The following is a 26751-nucleotide window of genomic DNA, read 5'->3' as shown; positions in this document are numbered from 1 at the left end:
ACACAGCTTGTCCTGACAGTATTGGAAAATGCAGTGCCAGTGCTGAAAGAAGAATCCTTCTCTAGGTTTCCAGTTCCTCTGAAAACTAGACCAAGGCTACAGATAGAGACTTCTAATTTTAGGCATCCACTTTTGAAAATTAGGTATCACACATACAGGGTCAGTAAAATTCTTTTTTTAAAAAAAGAAATCTATCAGACCCAAATAACACTGCTCCTGTGCAAAATACAGTTAAGCTCTTTTTTGTTTAATTTTATTTAAAACAAGAATAAAAATTAGAGCAATCTTGTTTGTACCTTCAAATAAAACAGATGACCTTTATTCTATCTGTGTTAGAGAGGTTAAAATGCAATTGTGGGTCTGTACTTGTAAGGTACCACTAAGATAACTGAGGTATTTTGAGGGCACAGCAGGAGAAACCTGTCCACTAACATGAACTGTCAAATGCTGTATTTCCAGTTTTAGATGACAGTTACTTTGTCACTCAGCAACAAGGGGTAACTATGTATCTTAGTGTAATTACCACTCTACTGTCAGCATTGAGAACAATTTTGTAAATATTTGATAAATTTATTACTGAAAATACACACATAATTTTAAAGTCATCAGTGAGAATTGAGTAAATTATGATCAGTGAAATCTTTATGAATACTCTTTTGTTATGATCCTAAAGTTCTTCATACTGACCAAAACAAGTCAATAAGCAAACTCAGAAATATCACTTCAGTTTCAATTTATACTTAGTGAAACCTATGATCCTGAAGTGTTTCTCACCATGCATTCTGAATAGCCTTCTAAAGGGAGCAGCAAAGCCAGCATCCTAACTATTTTTAGAGTGGAACTCAGTTAAGTTGGGGAAAAGGAATGTGTTACCCACGATAGCCAAAGAACATACTCCACTGTCCTGTCACACTGCAATCCTGCGTTCTTACTCCTCATACTGCTGTTTGTTTCAGGATGGTTTTGTGCCAAAAAAAAAGAAAAAAATACAGCCCTTGTTTGTATTTGTCCTAGCTTCAGTTCATGTTTCTCAGTTACGAATGGCTGGGCTTGTACGCTGTACTCCAGGTAAGGTCTTACGGCTATATATAAACAGCACTAAGCCTTCCCCTCTGAGCTGAAAATACTTCAGCACATTCACCTGAGAATCACACTAGCAACTTAACATTATCCTCCAATCACTGAATCCATCCACACTGTCCTCCCCAATTCCTTCCAGCAGAGCAGCTCTCAAGTTACAGCAGAAACTTGTTTCTAGAGTTTGAGTTCATCACATCTTCCCGCCCCTTAAAAAAACACACCTTAATTTCATACTACAGCTATTATTTGGGGGTATTCAAGTCCTTTCTGCACCATCTTCTAACCCCCCTTTGTATTGACTACGTCTCCTAAAGAATTGGTTTTGTGCCAGCAACAGAATGTTTTACTTCATTTTCATCGAAGTCAAGCAAGATTTATCTTAATACTGATACCTGAGGAAACTGAATAGCAGGGTCCCTCCCCCGCCCCACCATACACAACACTTATTGTCAGGTACGCTACAACCAGTTTCTTATTCACTTTACAGCTCTTCTGCTAAGGTGCACTGACCATACCTTAAGAAACACCTTTCAATACATTTCCTGGATATAGCCCTTGTATTATGCGAAGGAAGCACTCTACCAACAGTCATGTGGCTTTAGAAAGTTCTTAACACCTAATTTGACTTTCTTAAAAAATCCCAAACCTTAGAAGAGAGCAAATTCACATATACATATGTTCATAGTACCCTAAATCATCTGTCAGTTTTCATAGCTAATCACTTATTAAAATGCATAGGTAGTCATGCTGAAATAGTGCATTAATAAAAAACCAGCATACATAAATCTACATTGATAACTTTAGTGAAAGAAAAGCCTATATTTGTTAAATTCCATCTTTCCTTCAGAAAACTATTACTTGTGACAGTACTGGAGCCAATATTGGAATACAATGTTAAACCCAAACGATACTGCAAGCCCTGTTTTCAGTGAAAAAGCAGTGTTCTAGGCCATCAGCCACCTCTACAAGAGCTGACAAAAGTTAAGGATGCTGCAAATGCAGCAAATCTAGGCCAAACTATATTCCTTATAACCCCAAGTTCTCTACAAGGAGTTTTTCACTGGAGCTCAAATGAAGCTCTTCCAGGTTTGACTTGAGGAGACAGTGAAGACACTGTGCGGAGAGTGTACAACTGATGAATACGGATTTCTGACATTCCCTGATAAGGTCAACGGAGGAAAAAAAAAGAAAACCAACCCCACCACACAAGCCACCACCACAACAAATAATAACTTCCAACTTCAACATATATTTCCTTAAATTCATTTAAACTTTACAGAGGAGCAAAGTAGTTGTGGATTTGTTGCCATAGTTAGCCTGCTCCTGGGAAGCTACTTTAAACCCAACTATGGTACATTCTCACATTATAGGGGAAATACACTCAGTCCATGTTTGACCAGCTGCATCACAATATAAAGGAAATCAAGAGGAGTCAGAAAATTTTATATGGTTATAGCCAAACAGTCAAGCAAAGCCATTCTTAAGAGTTTTTAATGTCTTTTTGTGTTCCACCCTCCACACCACTCAGTACCTGAAAAGAAAATGCATGGATTCTATGCCACATCCAGGGGCTCCCTAAGAAGCCTTCAAACCTCAAGCATATAATTCATTCACAACTCTTTGCAAGGACCAAATACCACCTCTGGTAGGACAAGCAAAAGACACCTGTCCTCCCCTAGAGTTCTTCATCTTCATTTGGGAAAGGAAGTGCTTTATGCTCCTGCTTAGATTACACACATGCCAACAAAAGCTACTTCTGGAGATGCACAGCACTACATTCTTAGGTACCTTGTATCTGACTCTTCGGTAGAGTCATACTTTTGGATCTATCATCCAAGTCATACTTCTGGATCTGTACCAGACAGCTCTCCACTCCTGTGAGAATTAAGCAGGAGATAAACAGCATGCATTTCAGTTCAGAACTATGTGCGTCTAAAGGGCTGGCACTGAAGAGTCCAGCATTAAACACAAGCAATAAGGTCTGAACTAACTCACATTCCATTGTACTTAGCCCACTGACAGTTACTAAAGATCAGCTGACATTAATTTGACTGTATGAATGATCTTTGAAACTTTGGCATTGAAATTCATGCCTTGGATTGGTAAAGCATCTTCTGTTGCAAATGCCAGAGCTACACTTTCATACTCAGAAAGAATATGCTCTAAATGCACAAGACCTTTTTCCCCCCCAAAGCACAAAGGATACAACCATCATTCACAATTGGAAATTGCACGTGTGTGTATGCATTAAAAGCTGCATTTTTGTGTACAGAGAGATGAATGGCTTCTATTTATATAGCATGATATTCTTCCTAACTGTAGTGTAGGAAATACAGCTGTAGTTTATACTAGGAAAAAAACATACAGCTGTGTCATCCAAGAATTGTTCAATTCCTGTCAGCAGTGTGCCCTGGCAGAAAACACTCCCAAGAACATCCTGGGCTACATTAGCAGAAGCAAAGCCAATAATCATGGAAGTAATTATCTCTCTTCAGTCAGCATTCATCAGGTCACATGTAGTTGCTGTGTCCACTTTGGAGCCTCCAATATAGGAAAGACACTGGTTACTGCAGCAAGGAAGATCAATCACCAAGATGGTCACGAGGCTGGAACACTTGCCTGGTACAGACAGGCTGACGGACCTCAGTTTGTTCAGCCTGAGGACAGCAAGGCTTCAGGAGGACCTGACAGCAGGTTGCCGGTACCTGTGAGGAGGTCATTAAGAAGGTGGGCTCTTGACAGTGGTGCATGGTGGGAGGATCTGACTGGGAATAAGGAGAAATCGCCTCCATAATAAGGGCCGGGCAGTGAAACCAGTTGCCCAGCAAGGTTGTACAATCTGCACCCCTGGAGGTTTTCAAGCCCTAAGTAACATAGTCTGAGGTCACAGCTGACTGTCCTCTAAGCAGGAGGCTGGGGTCCAGTCAGCCTTCTTTTCTACTATCCTGAATAAATTAGCACCATCAGAAACTTCGTCACTTCATAATTTATACCCACCTCCAGGTCATTTATGACTATGTTTAAAAGTATTAGCGTAAGCACAGGTCCTTGTAGGACTGCGCCAGGGATGTCCTCCCACTACGAAAAAGCTGGACATCTTACAGAACAATAACTTGTAGCAGTAAGGAACTACCACAGAACTCCTCTGCAGAAAGAAGTCACAGCCTTACTAATATTCTTTGATTTAACACACTTCCAAGCATGATGCACAGGTTCAAGACTTCCACTTTGATGCTTTTCAAGTGGACAAGTGATCATTTCCTCCCATTTGGCTACTAGCGTTTAGAACAGGGAGAGTAAATCTGGAGGACCAACACAGACAAGAAGTGAACAGCATTTTACTATGCTATGTATGAAATGAAAGATCAAGAAGCTCCAAAACACTCAGGAATAAGGGAGGGAAGGACGGAAGGAAATAACTTTTATTTTAAAGTGGCTGTGTCAATAAAACAAAAAATTGCTGTCACACCTGCCACCATTTCTGTGCAAAGGATATGCAAAAAACAAGCTACAGAAGTAATGAAAAATACCTCCACTCCTTGCTGTTACTTTACAGAATGTGTCCTTTTCCCTAAGTAGAAAAAACCACACAGAGAAGGCAGAAGCCACCCTGGCTAACACCACCATGTAGAATATAACTAAGAACATGTTTAAGAGCTGAAAATGGAACTGCTAGTGTTTTGCTTGACTGTGATTACTGCCTACAGAAAAGTAGTAGTGTTGTATTTCTGGGTTTTAATTTCTATAATAGAAAACAACTAAACATAGCATTGTACACCCATCTCTCACTGCTCTCATGCTGCTAATGTATTTTAATGGGCATTAAAATGCCACAGAGCAACTAAAAAGCTTCCTCTTACTGTCCCACTTGGCAACTACTTTTGTTGACTTGTGGAAAGGATGGCAGGAATAAACAGCAAGAAGATACAGGTGGGGAGAAGCAGCTATCCTTGGTCTGTTTCTAGTAACTCCATTATCCTACTGACATCTAAAAAGCAAACAAGGTGTTCCACCTGTTTTGGATGTGCCAACAGCAAGTTATACAAACTGCATACACTAAAGAAAACTAAAATTTTTAGCTCTGCTCTGAGTTTGACCTTGGCATTCATAACCTCACCTGCTTTAGATACCTCATTTTTTTTTCCTCAAAATGACATATTAACTATTTATTCTTAAAAACTCTGCGCTGTGTGGTTAGATTAAGTTCACTCTAACCCAGCTAGCCTTATACACTTAGCACGACACACTAAATTCAAGCTTATGAGAAAACGTCAAATACATCTTATGACTACAGATTAATTTTACAGCCCTCCACACCTATGATTTCCCATATGAAAGTGGGATCATGAGGGATATGCAGACAGGTATGGTCTCCTTGCAGGAATCCTCCCCAGTTTAAGACACGTGCAAGAGGTTGGCCCACTTTTTTTGTTGATTCCCAAGTCATAAAGAAATCCCAAGTGTTTCAGAGGCTGGGTGCCTAGACTTGCTCATTTCAGGAAAAAATGCAGGATCTAACAGAAGGTATGAAAAATCCAGAAACATAATCTGTGCGTTAGAAATACTGCTCAGCTGAATATAGAAAAAAAAAAACAGCCTCTACAGCCCTTCAGAAGGTAGCTTCCATATGTCATTCACTTAGAACTACCTTCACGTTAGTTTGAAGTTTTAACTGGTGAAGTTAATGACAGAATTCAAATCAATATATGAATTTGTTAGCTTTTACATATTTAATGGGAATGTGTTTATGCTGCTGGGTAGAGGGGGGGGGGTGGGGGGGAAAAATGTTGACTCCTCCACAACCCTTAGTAATAGGCCCAAGATACCTTTGTTCAGGGTACTGTACCCTATAACCAATAATACACTCAGAACCGCTCAAAAAATGACTGCGAGTCATCCTTCTTTGACCTGTATGGGCTACAGCAATGCCATTAAAATTGGATTCAAGAATATTTTCCCGCATTAGTGCAAGATTTAAAAACACCCTCTAGAATTAAGGCCAATAGCACCAGCCTAGATCATGCTCCCATTTTGCCACTGAATTAAGGTATTATTCAATATTTTACAGCCAGGCTATAATAATCAGTTATAGTAAAACTTCAGAGTCATTCCATTAAAAATTCCCTTCTGAAAAAATACACTCAAAAGTCTCATTAATACAAACTTGGTAAACGATTTGTGTTAAGACAGCTTCTTTGGCTAATACTAATTTCCAGGGCAAGATGTATAACTATCTTAGAAGACAGAGCTAATTCATTTTCTCCTCCTAACTCATAAAAATCCTCTTCCTTGTCTTCTCACACATACATAGTGTAGAATTTTTAAGAAGCACTTTTTTTTCATCCCCACTCCCAAAACTGCAACACTTGTATATTTTCATAATTCTCACCAATTATGCAGACTCTCTACTGGACACAAGTTATCACAGTCTTAAACTCCGCAAATATTTTAGACATGTTGCTATTAGCAAATTCAATACAAACTCATCAGCACCAATTCTTCCCATCAGCAAAATATGTTAAAAATAGAAAGTACAAGCAGGTAATGAAAAAGTGTGATACTCAAGGCATAAACAAGCACTTAAAATCAACAGTAGAACTGTGAAGCACCACGTTTCAAAGATCATTGTGGAGCCTAACATTGGAAGCCACATCACTACAAGTCAAGAAGGTAAGGGGGGACAAAGTGGGGGAGAAACATGCACATATACTGCTTCTATCCTCTGTATATTAAACTCAGCCGTACAGACTTCAATGCCACCTATACTCACACTGCTTGCTGTTGAGAGGACACATAATATGGAAATAGAGGAATCGAAACAAAGTTCTGTAGAATAACACTTTCTAGTTAAAAAAAATTATCAAAGCCAAATTATTATCAACACGTTCAAATATTAAGACACCACAAAGCAGTGGGGTCTTTCTTGGAACCACATTGATAGTAGTTAGAAACAACTTAATGTATTCAGTTAATCAAACTAGAAACTTCCTTGGGAGAAGCACTTCAGCAACACTACATTACATATTCAACACCAAGCTGATGAAACGTCAACATGAGTTTTGTCACCATCCTCATGGGAGTAAATTGGCCCCAAAGAGCAACAGATCAAAGCTGCGGAAAGCATGAAGCAATTTCACAGGTCACATGAATGACTAATAAGGGGGTGACAGCAGTAACTTATTCCAGGTCATCTCTACCTAATGCCTACCTTTTAGAGTGATGCAACAACCAAGGCTGTTAATTATTATATATATAAAAACAGAGTACAACCATTACTTTCAAAGTCTCTCTTGTTCCTGTGTTATATGCTATGTAAATTCCCTCAAATTAATGTTACCAAGAAGTCAGTGTCATTTGAGAGTCATTTGAGAGAAGTACATGTTTACAGGAAAGCTTCAGTGGTTTTCAAGCTAGGTGGGAAGGCAGGGAGAGCGTACAGTATCAGAGAAGTTAAGACTTCCTCAGAGTTATCACTGCCCTCCTAAATAAGGATGCATACTAAATGAAACAGGGGAGGGTGAAAGACAGGAAAGGAGAAAGCACTGCAGTTTAAATAAGTCACTTACATAACCTTAAAATAAAAGCAGTAAGTTTATATTGAATGAAATGTTTTCTTTACAGTCTTCCTTAACCCAAATTCCCATCTATGTCATCAGAACTGAGCTCTCACTTGCTTACCACAACTTTACTGGCAACGTGCTTCGGATTCTCTCTCTGCTCTGCCATACTACCATCTCTGCTGCTCTGCTCTCCACTTCACCCACCCTTCAACCCTCAACATCTCTGAAAACACTTCTTTCCAGAGGGTCTTGGGCTTATCAATTCAATCACACTCAGCATCCCTACATCCCAGCACAAATTGAGATGTTCATTACAACCCTACAATCTCCCAGTTATATCCTGTGATTTTATCCAGTCCATTTACTACATGACCAGCTACCCAAATAAAACCCAAGATAGATATGCTTCTCTGTGGTCTTGTAATCAGTAACGGACTTTGTTTGCTGTCAGTTCTTTCACTTCCCATTACATTTTCTCAAATCTAATTTACACCTTAATCTAGCTTTTCTTAAACAGATTTGCCTGTACCTTCCATGAAGTGTGTTGCCCTTTTGGTCAACTGCTGCCACAAAGAAACACAGTAGTATTCAAAGGGAATTATTCTGAACTGTAACTAATAGCAACTTTTTACACTTCAGCCTCTCATGCTTTTTATGTAAACAGAGAAAGTGGAACTCTCCAAAGTTGTTCCTGTGTTGGAGATAAGCATCTCTATCCATTTGTCTATGCCAAGTATTTGGAGATGCCTATTGATTCCAGATGAACCCACCAGTGCTGATCCTCAGGACCAGAAGCCAAAAATTACTTCTTACAGTTCAGTACAGCACCCATATTTACAAGTAAAGGTATATTTTTAAGATGACAGAATGATGCCAACATTTTATATATATAACTACATTAAATGTGCACCAGTGTTTCAGCCTTTTATCTCATGCCACTACCACAGATACTCCTTTATTCAGTTACAATTCTTTTCCAAAACATTAAAAAAAAAGCAATACTGAGAAACCTAGGCAAAGTTATTTGAGATACAAGAAGCCATTTAAGATATAAATTGCTCCTCAAGTTTTCAGCATATGGATAAAAAAATTGAAAGGCATCAATTTTATGCAGTAAAAGTAAAACTTGCATAAACATCCAAACAAAAACTTATTAAAAGTCACCCACACTTCTAACGAAGATTTTCTTTCTGGCCCACTACCAGAGTATCACCACTTCTGGCATTTAAAAAAAAAAAAGTAGCTGTGATAATCACAATTTTTATCTGGGGCATAAATTTAAGGAAGCAGAACTGGTCAGGAACAAGAGCTCACTACCAGTACAGTGCTCAAATCAGCTTTCTCATTTTACAGCCCTATAGGGGACAAACGCCAGCAGTAACCAAACTGCACTAAGGGGTACAGAAGAATCCTGAACACCTCTCTACCCCAAAACAGGACAAAAGGAGAAAAGGTACAAAAAGAAATCTGAGAAAAAAAAACAAAAGTCAGTGGTATTAGTGTGAAGTTGCAAACAAAAAGTCAAAAACATGACACAGTTCAGTTGCAACTACCTAAAAAGGCCTTTCTAAACTGCTGGAAGTTATTTTTAGATTCAGATTCACACACACTCTCTCTAAATAACCATCATATCACCTGTAACAAAAAAAACCACCATCCCTTAATATTTAAAAGTGGTATGGATTTTAAAAAAAGAAAAGCCTTATTCTAGAGAGAATTACTTTAAGTAGAGAAACTGCTTCTCTGAATATCCAGCATCTGAAGCCTACACCCCTGAAAACACTGAGCCATTCAAATGGAAGCATCTGACATTAATCATAAAACTACATATTACACCAGTTTCAACATCTGCCTGGACTTGCATGAAGCAATTAGAGTTATAATAGCACTTTTGCATTAGAACTTATGGCATATTTAATATTATTAAGTCATTTTTAGATAGACTATATTTGCTCTTCAGCTTTCTAAATTATAATTCTATAGTCCCCAAATTGTTTTCTTCTGCAGTTCCCCACACACTACAAATGCAAGCACAGTGTATTTGTTTTGCCAAGGAAACCTCATAACCAAGCGCGCATGTTTATTTCTACACACTCAAAATCCTACATTTTGTAAACGGAAAAACAACATTAAGAAGTAGATGTAAATTTTAAAAATACAAACTAATATTGCAGAATAAAAGACTCAAACTGGAAAAAAGGAGTGTAAGACTATTCTAAAAAGTAAACCCAGGGGAACACAGAGAGATTGAACTATTGCACTTACTCAATTTGTGTTTAAAATAAACACTTCACAACAATACTAGTGGAAAACGGAACACTTTATCTTGTATAAACAGACATAGTAATAGGACCCAAGGGAAAAGCAGTTCCCTAAAAGCTTAAATATCTGCCACAGGCATGCAAGATCTCAGCAAACTATAAGAGGAATCTAAAGGATCAAGAAAGGCAAACTAATTAAGTGTACAAAAATAACAGACAGTATCAGACCAGCACAGAACATTGCCTGGCCTTTACAGCTCTTTCATATGAATGCTGATCAAGCAGAGAACACAGACACTCTTCTATATTTTGTAACCAGCTAAAGCTGCTTTTCAGAAAGATGCCCCTTTTAGTTAGAAACAAGTATGACTTTGGCTTTATTGACATCAAGGCTCTTATTGACTTCAAGCAAACTCACGGCTGTGCCATGTCTCCTATGCTGGATCATCAGTTCTCAGCCTCCATGTTTACTTTCCTGAATCTAAATTTTAAAGTTTGTACAAGTCTGAAAGAGTCTGGGTGTTTACAATAACTCTTCCAAACAACAGATATTCAACCTGGCAGATTCACATTTCAAGAGCCATGCTGAAACTAGAGGAGAGAGTTAATCTCCTATTAGTAAAAGATCATCCTCATGAAGCAACAAAATACAAGGCAGATTACTTTCTTACAAATAGGCACCCTCTGGAACAAAAAAAGGTACCATACAAAGACCCCAAATGAGGCCAAGAGCAAAGAGGCCCAACTTAAATTAAGTATTAAAACACAGACACGGTCACCTCAAAAGCAGATGAAGGATTAAAAAATAACAACCTTTTACTACGCTTCTCAATCTATAAACGTGTCAGAAACATTTCTCTCTTCAAGCTGGAATTAGCATAAATTGGCACTTAGAGAAAGAGACAGGCACCACCAGAAGAAGGGTAACAAGTCTTTAATTTTTGTTATGTAACACAACTTTATGGAAGACTTTGTAGCTTGCCAGTTGAGAGAATAGGTGAAACAGAAATGAAGCATTACACTGAAGTTAGGCTTAGTGTGCCCTTAGGACTCCATCAGAAAGCACAATCTAGAAATTCGACATCTATTGAAAGAAAAAGAAGAAAATTTGTAAAAGAAAAATAAAAAGGGTTTTCTTTTCAACTACATCAACTTACATTAATGAGAGAACAGAAATCAAAGTATCATTTTAACTTCCAGTGAAGACTGGGCCACACAACTAGGTCTCCAAAAACAATACAACCAGATTCCATAAATTTGACTCTACTTCTTACAGGCATATAGAGGCTTCCTCCACTGTAGTATAAACAACAAACATCAAATCCTTCCATTAACTGCTCCGTTGCCCCCGGCCCTCCTGCAGCTGGAATAAAGATCTTGGGCATGTGTCAGAATGCGGAATATGTTCCTTCTCCAGCTGAGGCGCCAATGATTATGCCCACTACCCACATAACAACTGTTTATTTGCATATTTTAAGAAATTATATTCACTGTGTAACTTCATAACCAGCACAGGGAAGAATGATTAGGAGGGGATGTTAACATAATGGTACATGTAAGCACATACTCTGTGTACTTTGTTATGCTTAAACTGACCACAAGTGTAATCCTATTTGCAATATGCTTCTGTGGCTACGTGAGAGCCACAAGAAGGTTGCACACTCAGCTGTCGATGGCAGCAGTTTATGTACTCATAAAACCTTATGGTCTTCCAACATAAATTAAAGAGAAGATCACAACTGTACCAATGCATGATTTAAAAGGAAAACTGTTATTATCCCCACTGATTAAACAATAACATTGAGCTTTAATATTGATGACAAACCATCTGAGTACAGTTTCAAGAGCAAGAAGTTATTCACTGAATATTCTGCCTCCCCTGTCCAAATAAAGCAACACTGCACCTCTAAAAAACAAGCTCTTCACGTCTTATGTGATTTTTTTTTAGATAGGAACTCTTCCAATAGAAAGAGTTACCAGTTGCTTTAGAGAGGCTGAAAAAGCTTTCGAGAAGTAGCTGCAGTATATGTAAGCTAGTCCTTTAAGAATTTTTAATAGACCTTCACTTTTTGTAACAGTACCTGAAGAGACTACACACAGCCATTCCTTCAGACTCAAAATTTGTGCTTCCTACTTTGTACAAGAGCACAATATGTAGCATACCATGTATCAGAACAAGACTCCAGTGGATGTAAGCAGGAGCCAATTAGCGCAAAAAGAAATATGAATGGAAAAAGGGACACTAGGGAAGAAATGGGTGCTAGCATCCACAAGAGGTGCATGACTGGCACATACACCTGTGCTTTAGTAGCACAAAGGAGATTATTTTAATGTTTAAAGACTTCTTTACAAAACAGTATTTTTATGCCCCTCCACTGGTTACAGCTCTCATGACATATGCTACGTGCACTCACAGAAAAGCAAAGGTCCAGAAAATCTCCTAAAGTAACAGTTCTCTTCATACAGACTTTTTGCACTCTTCAGAAGAAAAAAAAATCCCAGAAATATAATACTTCACCAAAAGAAAGAAGGTCTTAACGCATGGATTCTTAAAATATAGAAAAGAAGTTAACACACTAGGGATCCAAGCAAGACTCTCTGATCAAATAGCCTAGCCATAGGCCTACGTAAATCAGTTAACAGTGATATTTAATAGTCTCCTAATACAGCTGAAAAATACTTAAAACTAAATTATAAAATATATATTATATATAATAAATTATATAATAATTTATTCAACAACTCAAGCCAGCACATTAACTGCAAACAGAATGCAGTCACCCAGCTGAGTTAGGACAGTGTGCGCACAGAAAACAACACTGCACATCTCCTACGTGCAGCGTGTATTTCCTTCCTTGAACTGAAGCAGAAGAGAGACAAGCCCCGTTAAAACACCTTTACAGGCTTTGAATAGTCCTGAAAACAGTTATGAGGCAGTCAGAGAGGAAACCGCAAGAGCTCTCTCCATCCGCACCTCAGGTGTAGGGTTGCGCTTGACTACAGGAGGTTGGGGAAGATGAGGCAGCACAGGCGCTGCTTGTGTGCGCCGTGCAGCTCCGCTGGGAGAGCGTAGGGCACGCAGCAGCACCGAGAGCGGCGTGAGGGGCCAGGGAACACATGCAGGTTACGCGCACCCGCGGCAAAGAGCGCAGCGAGAGCCAGGAGGCCCTCTGCATCGCAAGCGGTAACACGGGACCCCACGCGTGCCTTGGAGGTTGCGCTCGGAGGTTGAGGTGTTGACCACGTAACGCAGCGCACAGCACACCCAGAAGCACACCTACGCCCTGCGTGTGCGCGCCGTGTTGACCCTTGTCGCTGAAGAAGCAGGAGCTGGGCCCCCAGCTGCCGGCCCGCACGCCCCTCGCACCCAGCCCGCAGCGGGGGATGCCGGCACAGCTGTGCTCACATGCTCACACGGGACCGGCCCCCGAGCCGGTCTGTCCCGCGTCAGTCAGACAGACAGACTGACAGCCCCGCCGAGCCCGGGGTGGGGGGGGGGGGGTCGGGGACTGAGGGGGGCGGGGGATTCGGGGCAACCGCGGTGACAGGCCAGGGAGGGCGGCGGGAGCGGGGACGGGGCAGCGAGGGCGGGCGGGCGGCCGCGGGGGCCCGGCGGTGCTGGGCCGGCGTCGCCTACCGTGTACTCCCGCACTTGACTGTGGAAGTTCTGCTCGCGGATCGTCACCTCGTCCGCTTCCATCCTTCATAGTCCCGCGGCCCCCGCGCGCAATGGCGGCCGCCGCCGCCGCGCCTGCTCCTGCCCCTCCGGCGGCAGGCGGGCCACCATGGCCAGCGGCAGCGCCAGCGGCTCCCCCGGGGCCTGGCGGCGGCTGAAGAGCCCCGGCGGCGGCGCTGGCGGCAGGCTCCGCCGCTCTGTCAGCGTCCGGCGGGGCGCGGAGGAGGAGGAGGAGGCGGCGGAGGAGGAGGAGGAAGGGCGGGCAGCACCGCCTCGGCTCCTCCTGCTGCGTCATCACGCAGCGTCCCCGCGCACACCGCGGCCCCGCCCTCAGGCGCCCGGGGCGGGGCGGGGCTACCGGCCGGGAGGCGTGGCCAACCCGCCTCAGGGCGGGGGAGGGGCAAGAGGCGGGGCTTATCTGTAAGCGACTGGAGGGCGAGCCAACGTCCGGGGGTGTGGCTGACAGGAAGGCGGGAGTTGGGCTGGAAATGGGCGTGGCCTCCTTGGAGGCGGAGCCGGGAGCGGGAACGGGAACCCAGGCCGCTGGTTTTGCCTGAAGAGGGAAGGTTTGTGGCCGCCCGGGTGCGTCGTGAGGCGGCAAAGGGAAGAAGGGAAAAAGGGAAAGGGAGGCTCCCGAGGCACTGGTGGGGGAGCGGGCAGGGCCTCAAGCACAGGGCTTGGCCGGGAGCTCCCTTCCCGTCCCTCCCTGCCGCAGGATTCGCCTGGCCCTCCCCACCGGACCTTGGTGGTAGGAGATGGCAGCCAACAGTGGCCGGGTCTGGGCGTGTTCTGGTCGAGGCAACCCCCCTGGAGCCCAGCCTTCCCTGCCAATGCATCAGGATTTCTAGTCTGAAAGATTTTATTTAAGTGAAAACTTGTGTCCCACCGGCCTGGAGCGGCTTTGTGCTTTTAAGTGATTCCTACTGAGAAATCGTGGTGTTGGTTTTTGGCCCACTGCTGTAGCACGAAGGCACAATCGCCCAGTTGTTCCCAGTTCCCTCTGTACACCCAGGCAATTTTCACTGTTTCTGAGTTTGCAAGTAGATGAATTGTCTAAATATACACAAAAAACTATTCATCTAAGACACTATAATTGATGTTGATTTAGCAAATCAAACACTTCTATCCAAATGCGTAGCATTATTCCAAGGAAATCCCAAAAACAAGGATCATCACTTTCTGCCTGCTTACATCTACTGACATATTATACATGACATCCATGCCAGTTACAATTCAGATTATATTTACCTCCCAGCCTCTGGCCCATTTTCTTGGTTAAAAGCAGATGGTGACGTATTTATTATATATATAATAGTGAAAGTACTCTCTGACTGCCTAATATATTCCCTGCAGTTCTGAATGCAGAACTGCCTTCAGCTTTGGTACGGGCACAGTTTCACCCATGTTCTTTTGATACTTGTGAAGATGCAGACAAGGTATTTGCAGGCAGAATCACACCATGGGTGTGAGAGGTCAGAAATGTCCCCGCTCTCACTCCTCCTTGAGGAGGGAGACTTTCTAGGTATTCACTGAGGCTGTGGGAGCATTAAAAGCAGACCTGAAGGAGCAGGAGCAGAGAGTCATTGAGATGCTTCCTGGGAAAAGCTGCCCTACTTTACAGCTATTCCCTGCACAGCACTAGACTCTGTCTGATAGACAATATTATTACTCATTTGGGGTTTTTCTTCAACTGTTCCCACTTATCTTCAATTGCCTTTTCTTCCTGGGATGCTGAAAGTGGTGAAAGCATCTGTAGCTGCCAAGAGGAACATTACATGAGACTTTGGCTTGTGAGAGTGCTGTTCCCCTCACAGGAGTTGGTCCAGAGAGAACAATGTAACTGAAGATGAGGTTTATAGCTAGAAGTAGTATCTTTTATTATAACACCAAACACAACTGGAAAAGGTAGACAGCAGTTGGGTATGCAAGAACTTGTCCCCAGAGAAATCCAGTTCTCTCAGAGCTGCCTATAGAAATTATGTCAGTGGACTCAAAGACAAGCCCTGCTCTTACTAAGTGTCATGCTTAATGTTTGCACAGAACAGATATTTCCCCAGCTTTCATCATCTGTATAAAAGCCCTACACAATAAATTGCGATGGTATTATAACCAGGGCATGAGGAACCTAGCATTTAGGCCTCCACTAGATCTGCAATAAAGAGGGAAGTGGTGTTGCCAGAACAAACCAGATCTGAGAACTGGGGAGACCAGAAGGTCCAGTTGAAGGGGGAAAATGGGAACAATCAGAGATTAGGCCAGCAATCAGTATGTTAAAATGTACATACTAATACTAAGACAAAGGAGGAGCATTTTGGAGTTCAGGCCACAGTCAAGCATCAGGTTAATCCAGGCAACAAGGATGACCCACCACAAGCAGATGGAAGAGTGAAGCAGTTTGGGGAAGAAGAGACACTGAAAGACATAGTTAAGAGTCAAGAGAAGGAACTAAGCTTAGGGTGGGGCAATCTATAGGCTCTGAGGGAATCCGTGCTGGTAAATACCAATACCTACTGCAGTTGGTTAGGAATCTAGGCCTGAGGTGAGATTTAGTTCCTGAGCTACCTGGGAAATGATTCACCCACTGCTAAAGAACAGGTCATGGAATCTGAAACTAAGTTTATTTCATTAAGGAGGTCTGAGAGTTGTAGCTGGGCACCAAGGATTTAATAAATTTCTAACTTCATGTGCAGACATAGTAAACACTGCTCTGAAATACAAGGTTGTAAGGAAAATGAGCTGTACTTTTGCAGCTGTTATAGAAATAAAATTAAGATTTAGCAGAGTTGAACCTTCCACTTCCACTTGGGCTGTATGTTTTCTTTTTAATATATTGAATTTGAAATATACCTGAGGAGAAGATACATCATTTGTCTCATACTATGGACTGGTGAGTTCTTTCTTCCATTTCTAGCAGATCAATTATCAGAAACGTGATGCATATTTATATTTGCTAAGAAGACAGAAAAATAAAAGCTTTGATCCTTTCTTGGGCAGAAGTTATTGCTCAGTTCTGAGGTTTCTGCATCATGAAGGAAGGTCATGGTAGCCACCACAGTAAAATCTGTTTATAACAAAGGAAATGCAGTCTCGAGTAGGCAGCTGTTGCAAGCTGACGAGAAGGCTGACTGATGAACCCATTGATTTTTGATGGGAGTACAGAAGCGGTAATTTGAAGCGTACTAAAAGAAAAACCTCAAAAATTAAGCCTGAGGTACCTTGCACCAGAAAGTGGTTAAAAGACCTTCGGATGTTTTTCCTCCATACTTCAATGTAACAAAGACAGTGCTGGAGGGACTGTCCTCAGCAATTCTTAGGACTTCCTCAGTAACCCTAAGGAGCTTGGTCTAGGTTTAATCTAGACATGATTTAGGTGTAAATAGAACATTTTCTCAAGTTGCTGATGTACAGATATATACTCACAAAGGGAGTAATGAAAAACAGATTTCTCTTAAACTCACATTTAGCAGTGCCTAACCCCTCAGCATAAAAGTTGGGCAGATTTAATAGATTTTGCTCAGTTTATTATTTTTCAGCCCTGTTTTAAATGAACAGTTTTCAGTTTCAGGATAAATCAATAAGTGTCTGGTATCCTGAATCCCCAAGGAGGGTTTTATGTGCACATTCTCCAGAAAAAGATATTGGGATATTCCAGCTAACAAAATTCATTGAATTGGCTAAAATTGAAGTTGTTAAAGTTGGAACTGTTTCACTAGGAAGGTTCCCACAGAATTTGTCAATGGATTTTAGATCACCCCGTTTAACTGTAAATGTGAAATTGGCACCATGCCTTTAAATCTAAATTTATCTAGCAGCGTTTGAATAGGTGATGCCTTCTTTTCCAGTCATCATTCAGCCAAAGGCAGCTTGGACTAAACAGAAAATAGAAAGTTATTCTCTCAGTTAATATGACTACTTACACGATTACATTCAAGATATTGCCTAAAAATTGGCCAGATTGAAGCCTGAAGCTCAGTTTAGTATGCTGCTGAGAGTGACCACTGATTTTAAAGAGAACTTGGGGTAAACTAAACACATGCCACAGATGATACCCAGCACTTCACATACTCAAAAGAAGAGGAAGAGGAAATAAAAAGACTGAGAAGTTAAAATAACTTGATCACGGTACAAAAGAAATTTTATGCTATCATAATTATGTATATTAAGATTATTTATTGGGTGGTCATTTCAATGTCTTATATTTTGTAAGCTAAAGCATAGCAAGAATTGCATTATAAATTGAGAAGGCCAGATCAATCGGTCTTGGATCTGGATTCAAATTTAAATATTGCTGACTGGCATTTCATTTCTCCTCATACCTTCTTTCTATTTTCTACTTGTTTGCTTTTTTAAAATAAAAAAGCATTTTTTTTTGTTCCAAATATTTCCAGCCCATATCTTCATTGTCAACCTAGTATCATTAACTCCCTACCTAAATGCTATATTATAGCATAATTTTTCTTTTTTTTTTTTGAAACAGCCAAGGGAAAGAAATTTAAATTAAAAATTAGAATGTTGGCACAAAAAATGGATGTAAACTAGTTCGGTAAAGACCCACATTGGTATGTGCTGGATTTTATGTATATATTCACCAATGAATCTATACCGCAAAAACAGAAAGAAAAAAATGCACCATCAAAGTAAGACAGTTTTGAACAAGCTTTTGAAATGAACATTTGAGTAAAATATCTCCACTATTTTTAACTTAGAGCTGGGTCCATTTATTAATAGTTTAGTGAGATCACTTTCAATAACCAAGAAACTGGATTCAGTAATAAATAAAACCCCTTCTAGTCCTTAGGTTTGCTTCACTGATAGGAACCTAGCATCAGAAGACCTCTGCAGAGTTTAGAGTCAGAGGTATAAACTCAGCAGAAGCTTGGTGTTTTAAGGTAAAGAAGCATAAGTCGCGTCATGAAGCAAGAACAGTTTCTGTTCCAGATCTAGGCAGCACGAAGTGACTGAAAGCTCATTTTGTTTCCATTCACCTTTACTGTGTCTTTCATGTCCCACTGTGAGGATTCAAAAAACTCCTCAAAACAAAAGAAAACACCCAACAAGACAAAACAACAACAGGAACTCCCACCATATTGCAGTTTAAACTTAGTTAGGAATGAGATAAAAGGAACTATTCAAGGATATGTGGCTGCATATAGAAGTCAAAGTTCACCTGCTATACAGAGGTGAACAAGCCCAGGGACATCTGCTCCATGCTGCCTATCCATGGCTGATTTGGCTGATTCTTCAAATAGGTATTTATTGGTAGAACTCCTAAACTCCTGCCAGGCTCAATATTGTTACAGAGTCAAAGAATCAAAAAAACCAAAAACAAACTAAAACAAAGAAACCCACAACAACAACAACAGAAAAGCCTCACTTTTACCAGTCTATGTCTCTTTTGAGCCCAGAAATTAGTGTTTGGTTCAGTCAGCCTCTGAAAGGTGTTCAGCTAGTGTGGATGGATCAAGAGTGAAAACTCACTACTTCTCTTTATGATGTGTTCAATATTTAATTACCATCTGCATTAAAAATCATGCCATATTTCTGGTTTGAATTTTGCTGCCTTCAGCTTCTAACCATGGTTCTTGTTCTGTCCTTCCCAGCTACAGCTTTAATACTTGATATTTCCTGCTATTCACAATTCACCTCAAAATCTCCCTTTCAGTCAGTTAAAAAGACTTACTCTAAGTAAATTTACTCCTTAAAGATTTTTCTCAAACATGAACCCATTTTTTTCTTTCTTCCCTGAATTCTCTCCAAACTTTTAACATACTTATTAAAATATAGGCAAGAACTGAAAGCAGTATTCTAGGCTCGGTTTCAGCAATTCTATGAACAGATGTAAAATCACCTCCTTAGTTTATGCTCTCTATTGCAGACCATTTCAGTCATTACAGAGGAAAACAGCACACAGGTTCAGAGATTAAAAATGTGATTACTTCCCAGAACCAAATGGGATGTGCTACCGAAGAAACTTATGCCTGCTCCTGTTTTCCTGCTATCAGAGGTCTGGCTGTAGCTAAAAGGCTTCCTCGTGGCAGACTAAAGTAAGATTAACAGCTCTTTAGTTTGTTTTGGGTTGCCATGTTTGCTTATATAAAGTAAAACCAGTTTTAGGGATATTTTAATCCAAATGCTATAGCAATCATTTCCTTGAGGTAGAAAATAGTTGCTACCTCTGAACTTTGCTCATATCAGCCGGCAGCAATCCATTTCTATTTGGAATCATTGTTCTCCAGATACAGCCCTGGTTCTGTACAGCCCTCAATCCCTTGTCCTGGTGCATCCATGGACATCTGACTGAATTTAAGCCTCTTTTGTTTTCTGCTTCCCAAACATTTCAGATTGCTCTGTATTATTAGCTCATGTTTGTAATTTACCACTCTATTATTTCCTGTATTTGCCAACTTTTTGTGTCATCTGCCAGTAGCATTGGCAGTGATTTGTCGACCAGAATAAATACATCATTGTAAGAAAATCATTTCCATCCCTGTTTTTTTATCCAAATCAATTTTTCTTATAATTTTTCTCATCTTTGGGAACTTCCTGATGTACTAAGTACATATAATAATTATTTTACTGCTCGTGAGTGTTATGTTTGAAATATTGTTTGGAATATGATCTTGCCAATATCATGGGCTGGTTCCATGGCAACATCATAATGGGATCCAAAAAGAGTTACCTGAGAGTGAAGCAAGTACCTTTTGTGTTAGCAAATAATCATTAGAAGCTTTAATGTTGTTTTACCACTAGTTGAATAATAGCACCAGTACATGTCTCCAAAACCAAAGTGTCACAAATAACTTTTCTGTTCCTACAGAACAGTTGCTTTCTTCACCCTTGTGCTTTCTCTTCAGTCTATGTTTAGTTCCCATTCCTGATGTGCTTACACAGTACCATTCACAATTACTCCAGCCCCTGCTCCACTTTGTTGTGTACGTAGCACTGAAGCATTACATCTACACAACATGCTGCATGGGTGATAAACTCTCACCCATCACTACCTCTGTGCTTTCTCTGAAAGTTTAGCTGATTGTTTACCTTTCATTGTTTCTCTGTCCTTTTTGAATAGTCTCCTTTGATTTGTGGGCCATTCAACATTTCATTAGACATCTTAGTCTGCCAATTTCCTATTGATTCTAAAACACATGACCATGCATTAGCTGTATTATAAATTATGAAAATGCAACTATCTACCCAAATTATCAGTTCCTGACTACTTAATATGGCTGTACTCATTGTCCTTTAAAAAAATTCAATCATTAATCTGCTGGATCATCTGTGCTTATTCTAAACTATCCTCAAGTTACTTTTTCTTAGTTACACAGTTTCATTTCTTAAGAAATTAAATTTTACAATTTTTGGAAAGAATGGGTTGCACTGCCAGATCCTTAAACAAGAAGACATATTTTTGGTATTAGTTAAATAATTTTATTTTTCTCTCTTAAATTCAGCATCTGACTCAGCGTGACTAAGATGACTGTACTGCTAAACACCACACAGAAGGTATTTCAAAAATCTATCCAGTATTAAACTACAACTGTCTTTCAGTCTGGTTCACAAAATCACATTGTATAAATTTAGTCTTTGAAAGTAAGCCATGCACCTTTTATCAAGGACTTTTATCCAAAATGCTAGAAATTTTAAAGGAAATAAATCATCTTAATTTCCAAAATTAATAGGGGCAAGATTTATTCTTAAATCATGGCTACTCCTTTCTAATTAAATTCAAATGTGTTTAATGCATCTCAGGAGTGTTAAGAATATAAGTAGTCCTTTTCTGGAACTTAACATCCTCGATCCCTGTCAATAATTATATTGGGTGACTAATAAAATATGATGCCAGGCATTTTTTAAATCTTTATCTTCCTCCTCTGTCTCATTAGCAAAATGAATAGGTTTGCTCCACAAGCACCACCTAATATGGAGAATTCAATGTTGTTCAAGGACATTGCAAATAAATTTCAGCAGGTATTCCTTCAAGCAACAGTCATATATAAAATGCACTTTTACAATATCCGCCCGTTGCCATGCTAAATATTCTCTTTGCTGTATAAGCTTTTTGCCAGCATCAAAGGCTGGAAGGCCAAAAGGGGCCACTACAACTGCCAAGTCTGATCTCCTGACCAGGAGAACTTTATGCAGTTATCCCATCAAAGACTACACTCTATATAGACCTCCGACGATCAGTATTCAATCCACAGAACATATAGCACCCATCCATTCCACCAGTGGTCTATCAGAAAATGCTGACATCATGAGAACAGATTATCTTATAACGTAAGACAATACTTGTTTTCAGAAGCTGGACCCAGATCTATCAGGCTTTTTAATAAAAATTATGCAAAATTAGCTAATTTGTTCTTGAGAGTTTAACTTCCTCTCTCAAGTAGATTGATCATCACCATACATTACAGTAATTACACATCCAAGTAACAAAAATATGGCAGGATCCTCAACCCCTGGGATGATATATAGTCCTCTGGCCGTCATATAAAAGCAAAAGCCATCTCTAGTGACTTTAAATGTTTGGGTGTATCTAAGTATTTGAATGGAGGACTCCAGAGATTTCATACTGTCTTGAAGGTGGGAGGAACAAGGAATAGGTTGTGATTCATCCAACTCTCTAAAATATTTTCATCTTCCTAATTTCAGGTCCTGTAAGCCATACCTTATATTTAAATTATACCCATCCTGGCACTGGTTGCAACTGCAGAGATATGTCATGCTAAATGTTCCATATATGCCTATGCTACAAGGCACATATATATATTTGACCACATTTTACATGTGGTGTGGCACATAGAATCTTAGAACATCTTGAGTTGGAAGGGACCTATAAGGATCATCAAGTCCAACTCCCTGCTTCTCGAAGGACTGCCTAAAACTAAACCATGTAACTAAGAGCATCGTCTAGATGTCCCCTGAACTCTGACAGGCTTGGTGCCATGACCACTTCCCTGGGAAGCCTGTTCCACTGACCGACCATCCTCTCAGTGAAGAACCTTTTCCTAAAGTCCAGTCTGAACTTCCCCTGACACAGCTTCATTCCATTCCATAAGGCACCCTTTTGAAAGTCACTATCACACTGCCCCTGCTTAGGTATTTTTCAATTTTATTGAGCCATAGCCCTTGGCCTGGGCAAGAGGAAAGGTCAATCTACACAACCTACAGTAAAGCATGCAGCTGTCCTACAAACGTCCAAATCCAAGGTTTGTCTAGAGACTACTGTCCACACACTTCTCATCTACCATCCACTTTCTTCACTTCCACCTATTCTGACTTGCTTAGAGAGGTGGTTGCCAAGGACTGTGCCTTGAATGGCAGGCCACACTTAAAAAGACTAAAAAAAACCACAAGAGAAAAATATCTCACAAAAGTCAGCCCTTCTTCCTGAAGCCAGCTCAAACTAGGCAGACACTTACCAGACACTGAAAGACATAGTTCTGTATTTCTGTTTCTTGGGACACATGGAATCTCTCAATGTACAGTCAGACTAAGTACCAGCAGGGACTGTACTTAGCCTGTTCTCTAGGGCAGGCTGTCAGGGCCCTGAATGTCCCAACAGGCCCCTGACCAGCTCCACCAGGAACCTCCACCTATGCCACGTCTATCCACTGACCTCTGGGTGGGTGGCACATATTAGCCACATCCAAGTAAAAAAAAAAACCCTCACCCTGCCCAGTCCCCACTGAAAGTGTTGGGGAACAGGAATTGCTCTGGGTGTGGGGATGTTGCAGAAGCCTTCAGGGCTGCAATCTGCCTCTGTGGCTGGGCTTAGTATCCACAAGGATTCGGAAGTTAACCTGGAGCTGCGGGAAAGTTCCTGTGCATACATCTCTATAGGTACTGCAATTCTAAATGAGGGACCTACTGCTCCAGGCCTTCAGTTCTGATGATGCCAGTCTACATCCTCATTAAAAAAACTGCAATATCAGAGTTTAAGAGTAGTGGGGTATGGCCATCAGCCAGCTGAATCCTACACATAGAAAAGACATGCATCTCCTGGTCTTTCAACAGAGGAGCAGCAGAGGAGAAGGTCTGCCTACATTACTGTCTTCCAAGTTGCACCTTGAATTTGTTGAACTGCATAAGATGTCTTCTGTGCCTGGCCAGGTGTGCCCCTGCTCTCCTACACGCTGCTAATGGCTGATCCGAGAGGAGTGGGACAACCCCCAGCCTTATCCAAATAAGGTTGAAAGTGTCAATATTCATCCTTTCATCTCCAGTGTATGATAATGGTCACTGACCCTATTTCTCATCAAAGATGTGGTCATGGCTCAACCTGTAATGATTACCACCTGACACAGGAATGCATCTTCTCTCTTACCCAAGGAGATAATCATACCTTTGGCCGTGTTATATGTGTCCTTCAGCTTTATTACCTCTAGCCAATTCCCCCCATTTTCCACATATTCCACATTGATATGGCTGTTGCAGTCAGGCTTTCCCAAAATTCTGGTCCCACCTTACAGACAAAAAAAAAGCATAGAGCTCCTTATGGCCCATCATGTTACAAGTTCAGAGCCGCAGCTGAGCTTAGCTGACCACAGGATGCTGGCTCTGTACCATACATGGAAGGATAGAAAGCTGCAGAGATTTTAGAGAAGCACAGAGACAAGGAGTTTCTTCAGTATAAAAGCAGGTACACCATTCATTCATTCTACTTTGAAGCATATTCCCTACAAAGTGGTTACTGACAAACTTGCATAATCTAGTTTTTCTATTTTCAGTACTGATAAGGTTACAAAGATTTCACCTGTTTGAGACAGATGGTCTTTTGTTTCTAAATCATGTCATTCCATGAGTAATCACTTTTTTAAACAGTAGACATAGTACAAAGTTAACAAGGTTTCATAGGATACATTCATATTGTTTTGCATCTTGCGTGTTGATACCTCAAAACTTAGTTTCTTTTACAGAAACAGTATTTTTTATATTGTTGGATAATTTGCCAAAAGCTAAACATGCATTAAAAGCCTATATAAGGCACAATGGGAAACCTGGATACAAAGGGGTCACTTCATCCTGAATCATAAAAACAACAAACCATAGGAAATAACTTCAGTTTGTAGTCACTGGTAAAGTATTGCATAGGATGTAGTTTTCTTTGAAGCACTGGTAACGCTGCATAGCATATGGCAGAGTTTTACTATTTATGTAGTCATGTCTGCGCTGAACGCTGTTTCTATAGCCTGACAGCCACCTCCCCACCGCACTCTGTCCTGTTATCGTTGTGGGTATCCAAGTGCCATTACTCTGGGCATACGCTGACCTGATATCATCGCCTTTCTTAAGCTCTAGCCTACAGCATGCTTTGGTCCACATAGAGTCACATGCTCCCAGAATTAGCATAATTAGAATGTAATTTCAGACCTATTTACTGCCTCATTGTGTATTAACACCTGGATATCATCAACAAAGTAAGAAAACAACCAACCTCTCTCAGATGGGTCTTCTCCACACTTCAACTCTATTACCAAAGTGACATTTAGTCTTGAAGACATTCAGGCTGCCGGCAAATCTGTGAAGGAAATCATTATTGAACATTGCAGTTGTCCTATATAACACTACATGCTATGGCATGTGTTTGGATTTTCTGTTGCAGAGGTGGAGGTAGCAACTTAGCAGTGAGCTGATAACCTTTCCAAGTTCTCTTCACCCTACACACACCACAGTAAAACACTAGTGGTACCTTAGTGAGATACAATTTTTCAATGGTTGAAATGCCAGCCATACTCCTTCCCTTCCTGTCTTACATCCCACCACTGACTCCCATCTTCAACACCATCACCACACTGGATCTGCTGGCACAACCTTCTACCCGTCATATTTTCTTGTCATACTTCGAGTCATGACAGGTTTGAGAGAACATCAGCTTTCCTGTCAAACAGCCCTGAAGAAAGCCTCAAATTCCTTCTCCATGGCCTAAAGAACCTTACTGAATAACTGAATCAAAATCTATTTTGTCTGTCCATGTTATAAAATTTATCACATAATTTGGCACTTGCAAAGCAATCCTGCAGCAGACGCTGTACAACTCCAAGTTCCCCACATCTAATTCATTTTTAGATCACTGCAGGCTAATAATCTCCATAGGGCTTCCAAAAAACCCAAGTGAGGATTTCACTTCAGCACTTTGTAAAAGTACCCAAGCAAGTCCCTCTTGGCTGTAGCACTGGTCCTATCCAGCTTTGCTTTGTTCAGTTTGGTCCCGCTACCCCTTCAGCAGTATTGACACAGCAATACATGGCCAGACAGACCTGGGGAAGACAAGCTAGCAAAAATAAAAACTGTAATCAGAACAAACTCTCTGAGCCAGTTCATTCTGTGTTCACACGGCAGGAAGAATGATATAACTGAGCAGAGGGAGCTACTCCAGCCACCACTGTTACAGAGAGAAATGCTTATGAGCTACACTGTACACTCAAAGCAATCACAAATACGTTCTGCTGTCTGGCCGATGCCATTTCGGCATTGAGAGTAACAGAAAATGTGGGAAACTCTATTGCACTTTTGCTCTGCATTTGCACGATCCTCATAAAGGATCATGAGTCAAGATATAACTAGAGACCACAATTTCCAGATAGTTCTTCCTGCCCAATGTTATGGAATAAGAAATACTTATGCACAATGTCAGAGGGACAATTTTATTGCATTTTTGGGAAGAATTTGTTTAAAGATTCACTCATACAAAAAATATTAAAATGAATTTTAATATTCATTAAATGAATTTATGTATTGTATTGTATGTATACTTATACATAATGTCTGTGTTTGTATATTTCTTTTTATGTGCGTGTGGTTATTTTTGTTTAAGTTCTCTGAAATATATTGTTACCCTACAATAGTATTAAAATAAGCCACTGTAGAAGCCAGCATTGCATAGCATTCTCTAAGGAATTTCTTTAAAAGAGCCAAAGATGTGTATGCAAGTTAATTTGAATTAAGGTACTGGTATTTCCTTTTTTTGACAAAATCACTGTCTACTGACTGTACCAAGTATGGTATTTCTGCCTTTATAAAGAAGCAGCAGCTCATAGTATCCTTCCATATGAGTTTGTGTGAGTACATGTATGAAAGAAAGAAAAATGTAGTTCAGTTACTGTTGGAATGTCTCTCCACTTTATCATTTTATTATGTAGTTTATATTTTATCTAGTTAAAAAGGGCATTGA

At 40.5% G+C, this 26751-nt stretch overlaps 1 protein-coding gene and 1 long non-coding RNA gene across 4 annotated transcripts in view; one reads left to right on the top strand and one right to left on the bottom strand.

Annotated features, from left to right (window-relative positions):
* LMBR1 (limb development membrane protein 1) overlaps positions 1-13851 on the bottom strand; it is a 76455-nt gene extending 62604 nt beyond the window's left edge. For 2 of the 3 annotated variants that reach the window (XM_064445026.1, XM_064445028.1), the window contains exon 1: positions 13539-13850. In XM_064445026.1, coding sequence (XP_064301096.1) covers positions 13539-13601 — 63 coding nt within the window. In that variant the 5' untranslated portion in view covers positions 13602-13850. Of the gene's footprint in view, positions 1-13538 lie in introns of all 3 variants that reach the window. The other variant, XM_064445027.1, reaches the window with a different exon arrangement.
* A 253-nt stretch (positions 13852-14104) lies between these two features.
* On the top strand, positions 14105-23739 carry LOC135311761 (uncharacterized). The gene is made up of 4 exons (XR_010371344.1): positions 14105-14143; positions 19521-19621; positions 21029-21080; positions 23595-23739. It is a non-coding gene; the product is annotated as an uncharacterized LOC135311761 (long non-coding RNA).
* The last annotated feature ends 3012 nt before the right edge of the window (positions 23740-26751 follow it).

This window comes from Phalacrocorax carbo, chromosome 2 (genome assembly GCF_963921805.1).
Source record: "Phalacrocorax carbo chromosome 2, bPhaCar2.1, whole genome shotgun sequence".
NCBI lineage: Eukaryota > Metazoa > Chordata > Aves > Suliformes > Phalacrocoracidae > Phalacrocorax > Phalacrocorax carbo.
Note: the sequence above shows the minus strand (reverse complement) of the source record. Positions and strands in the feature narration are given on the sequence as shown.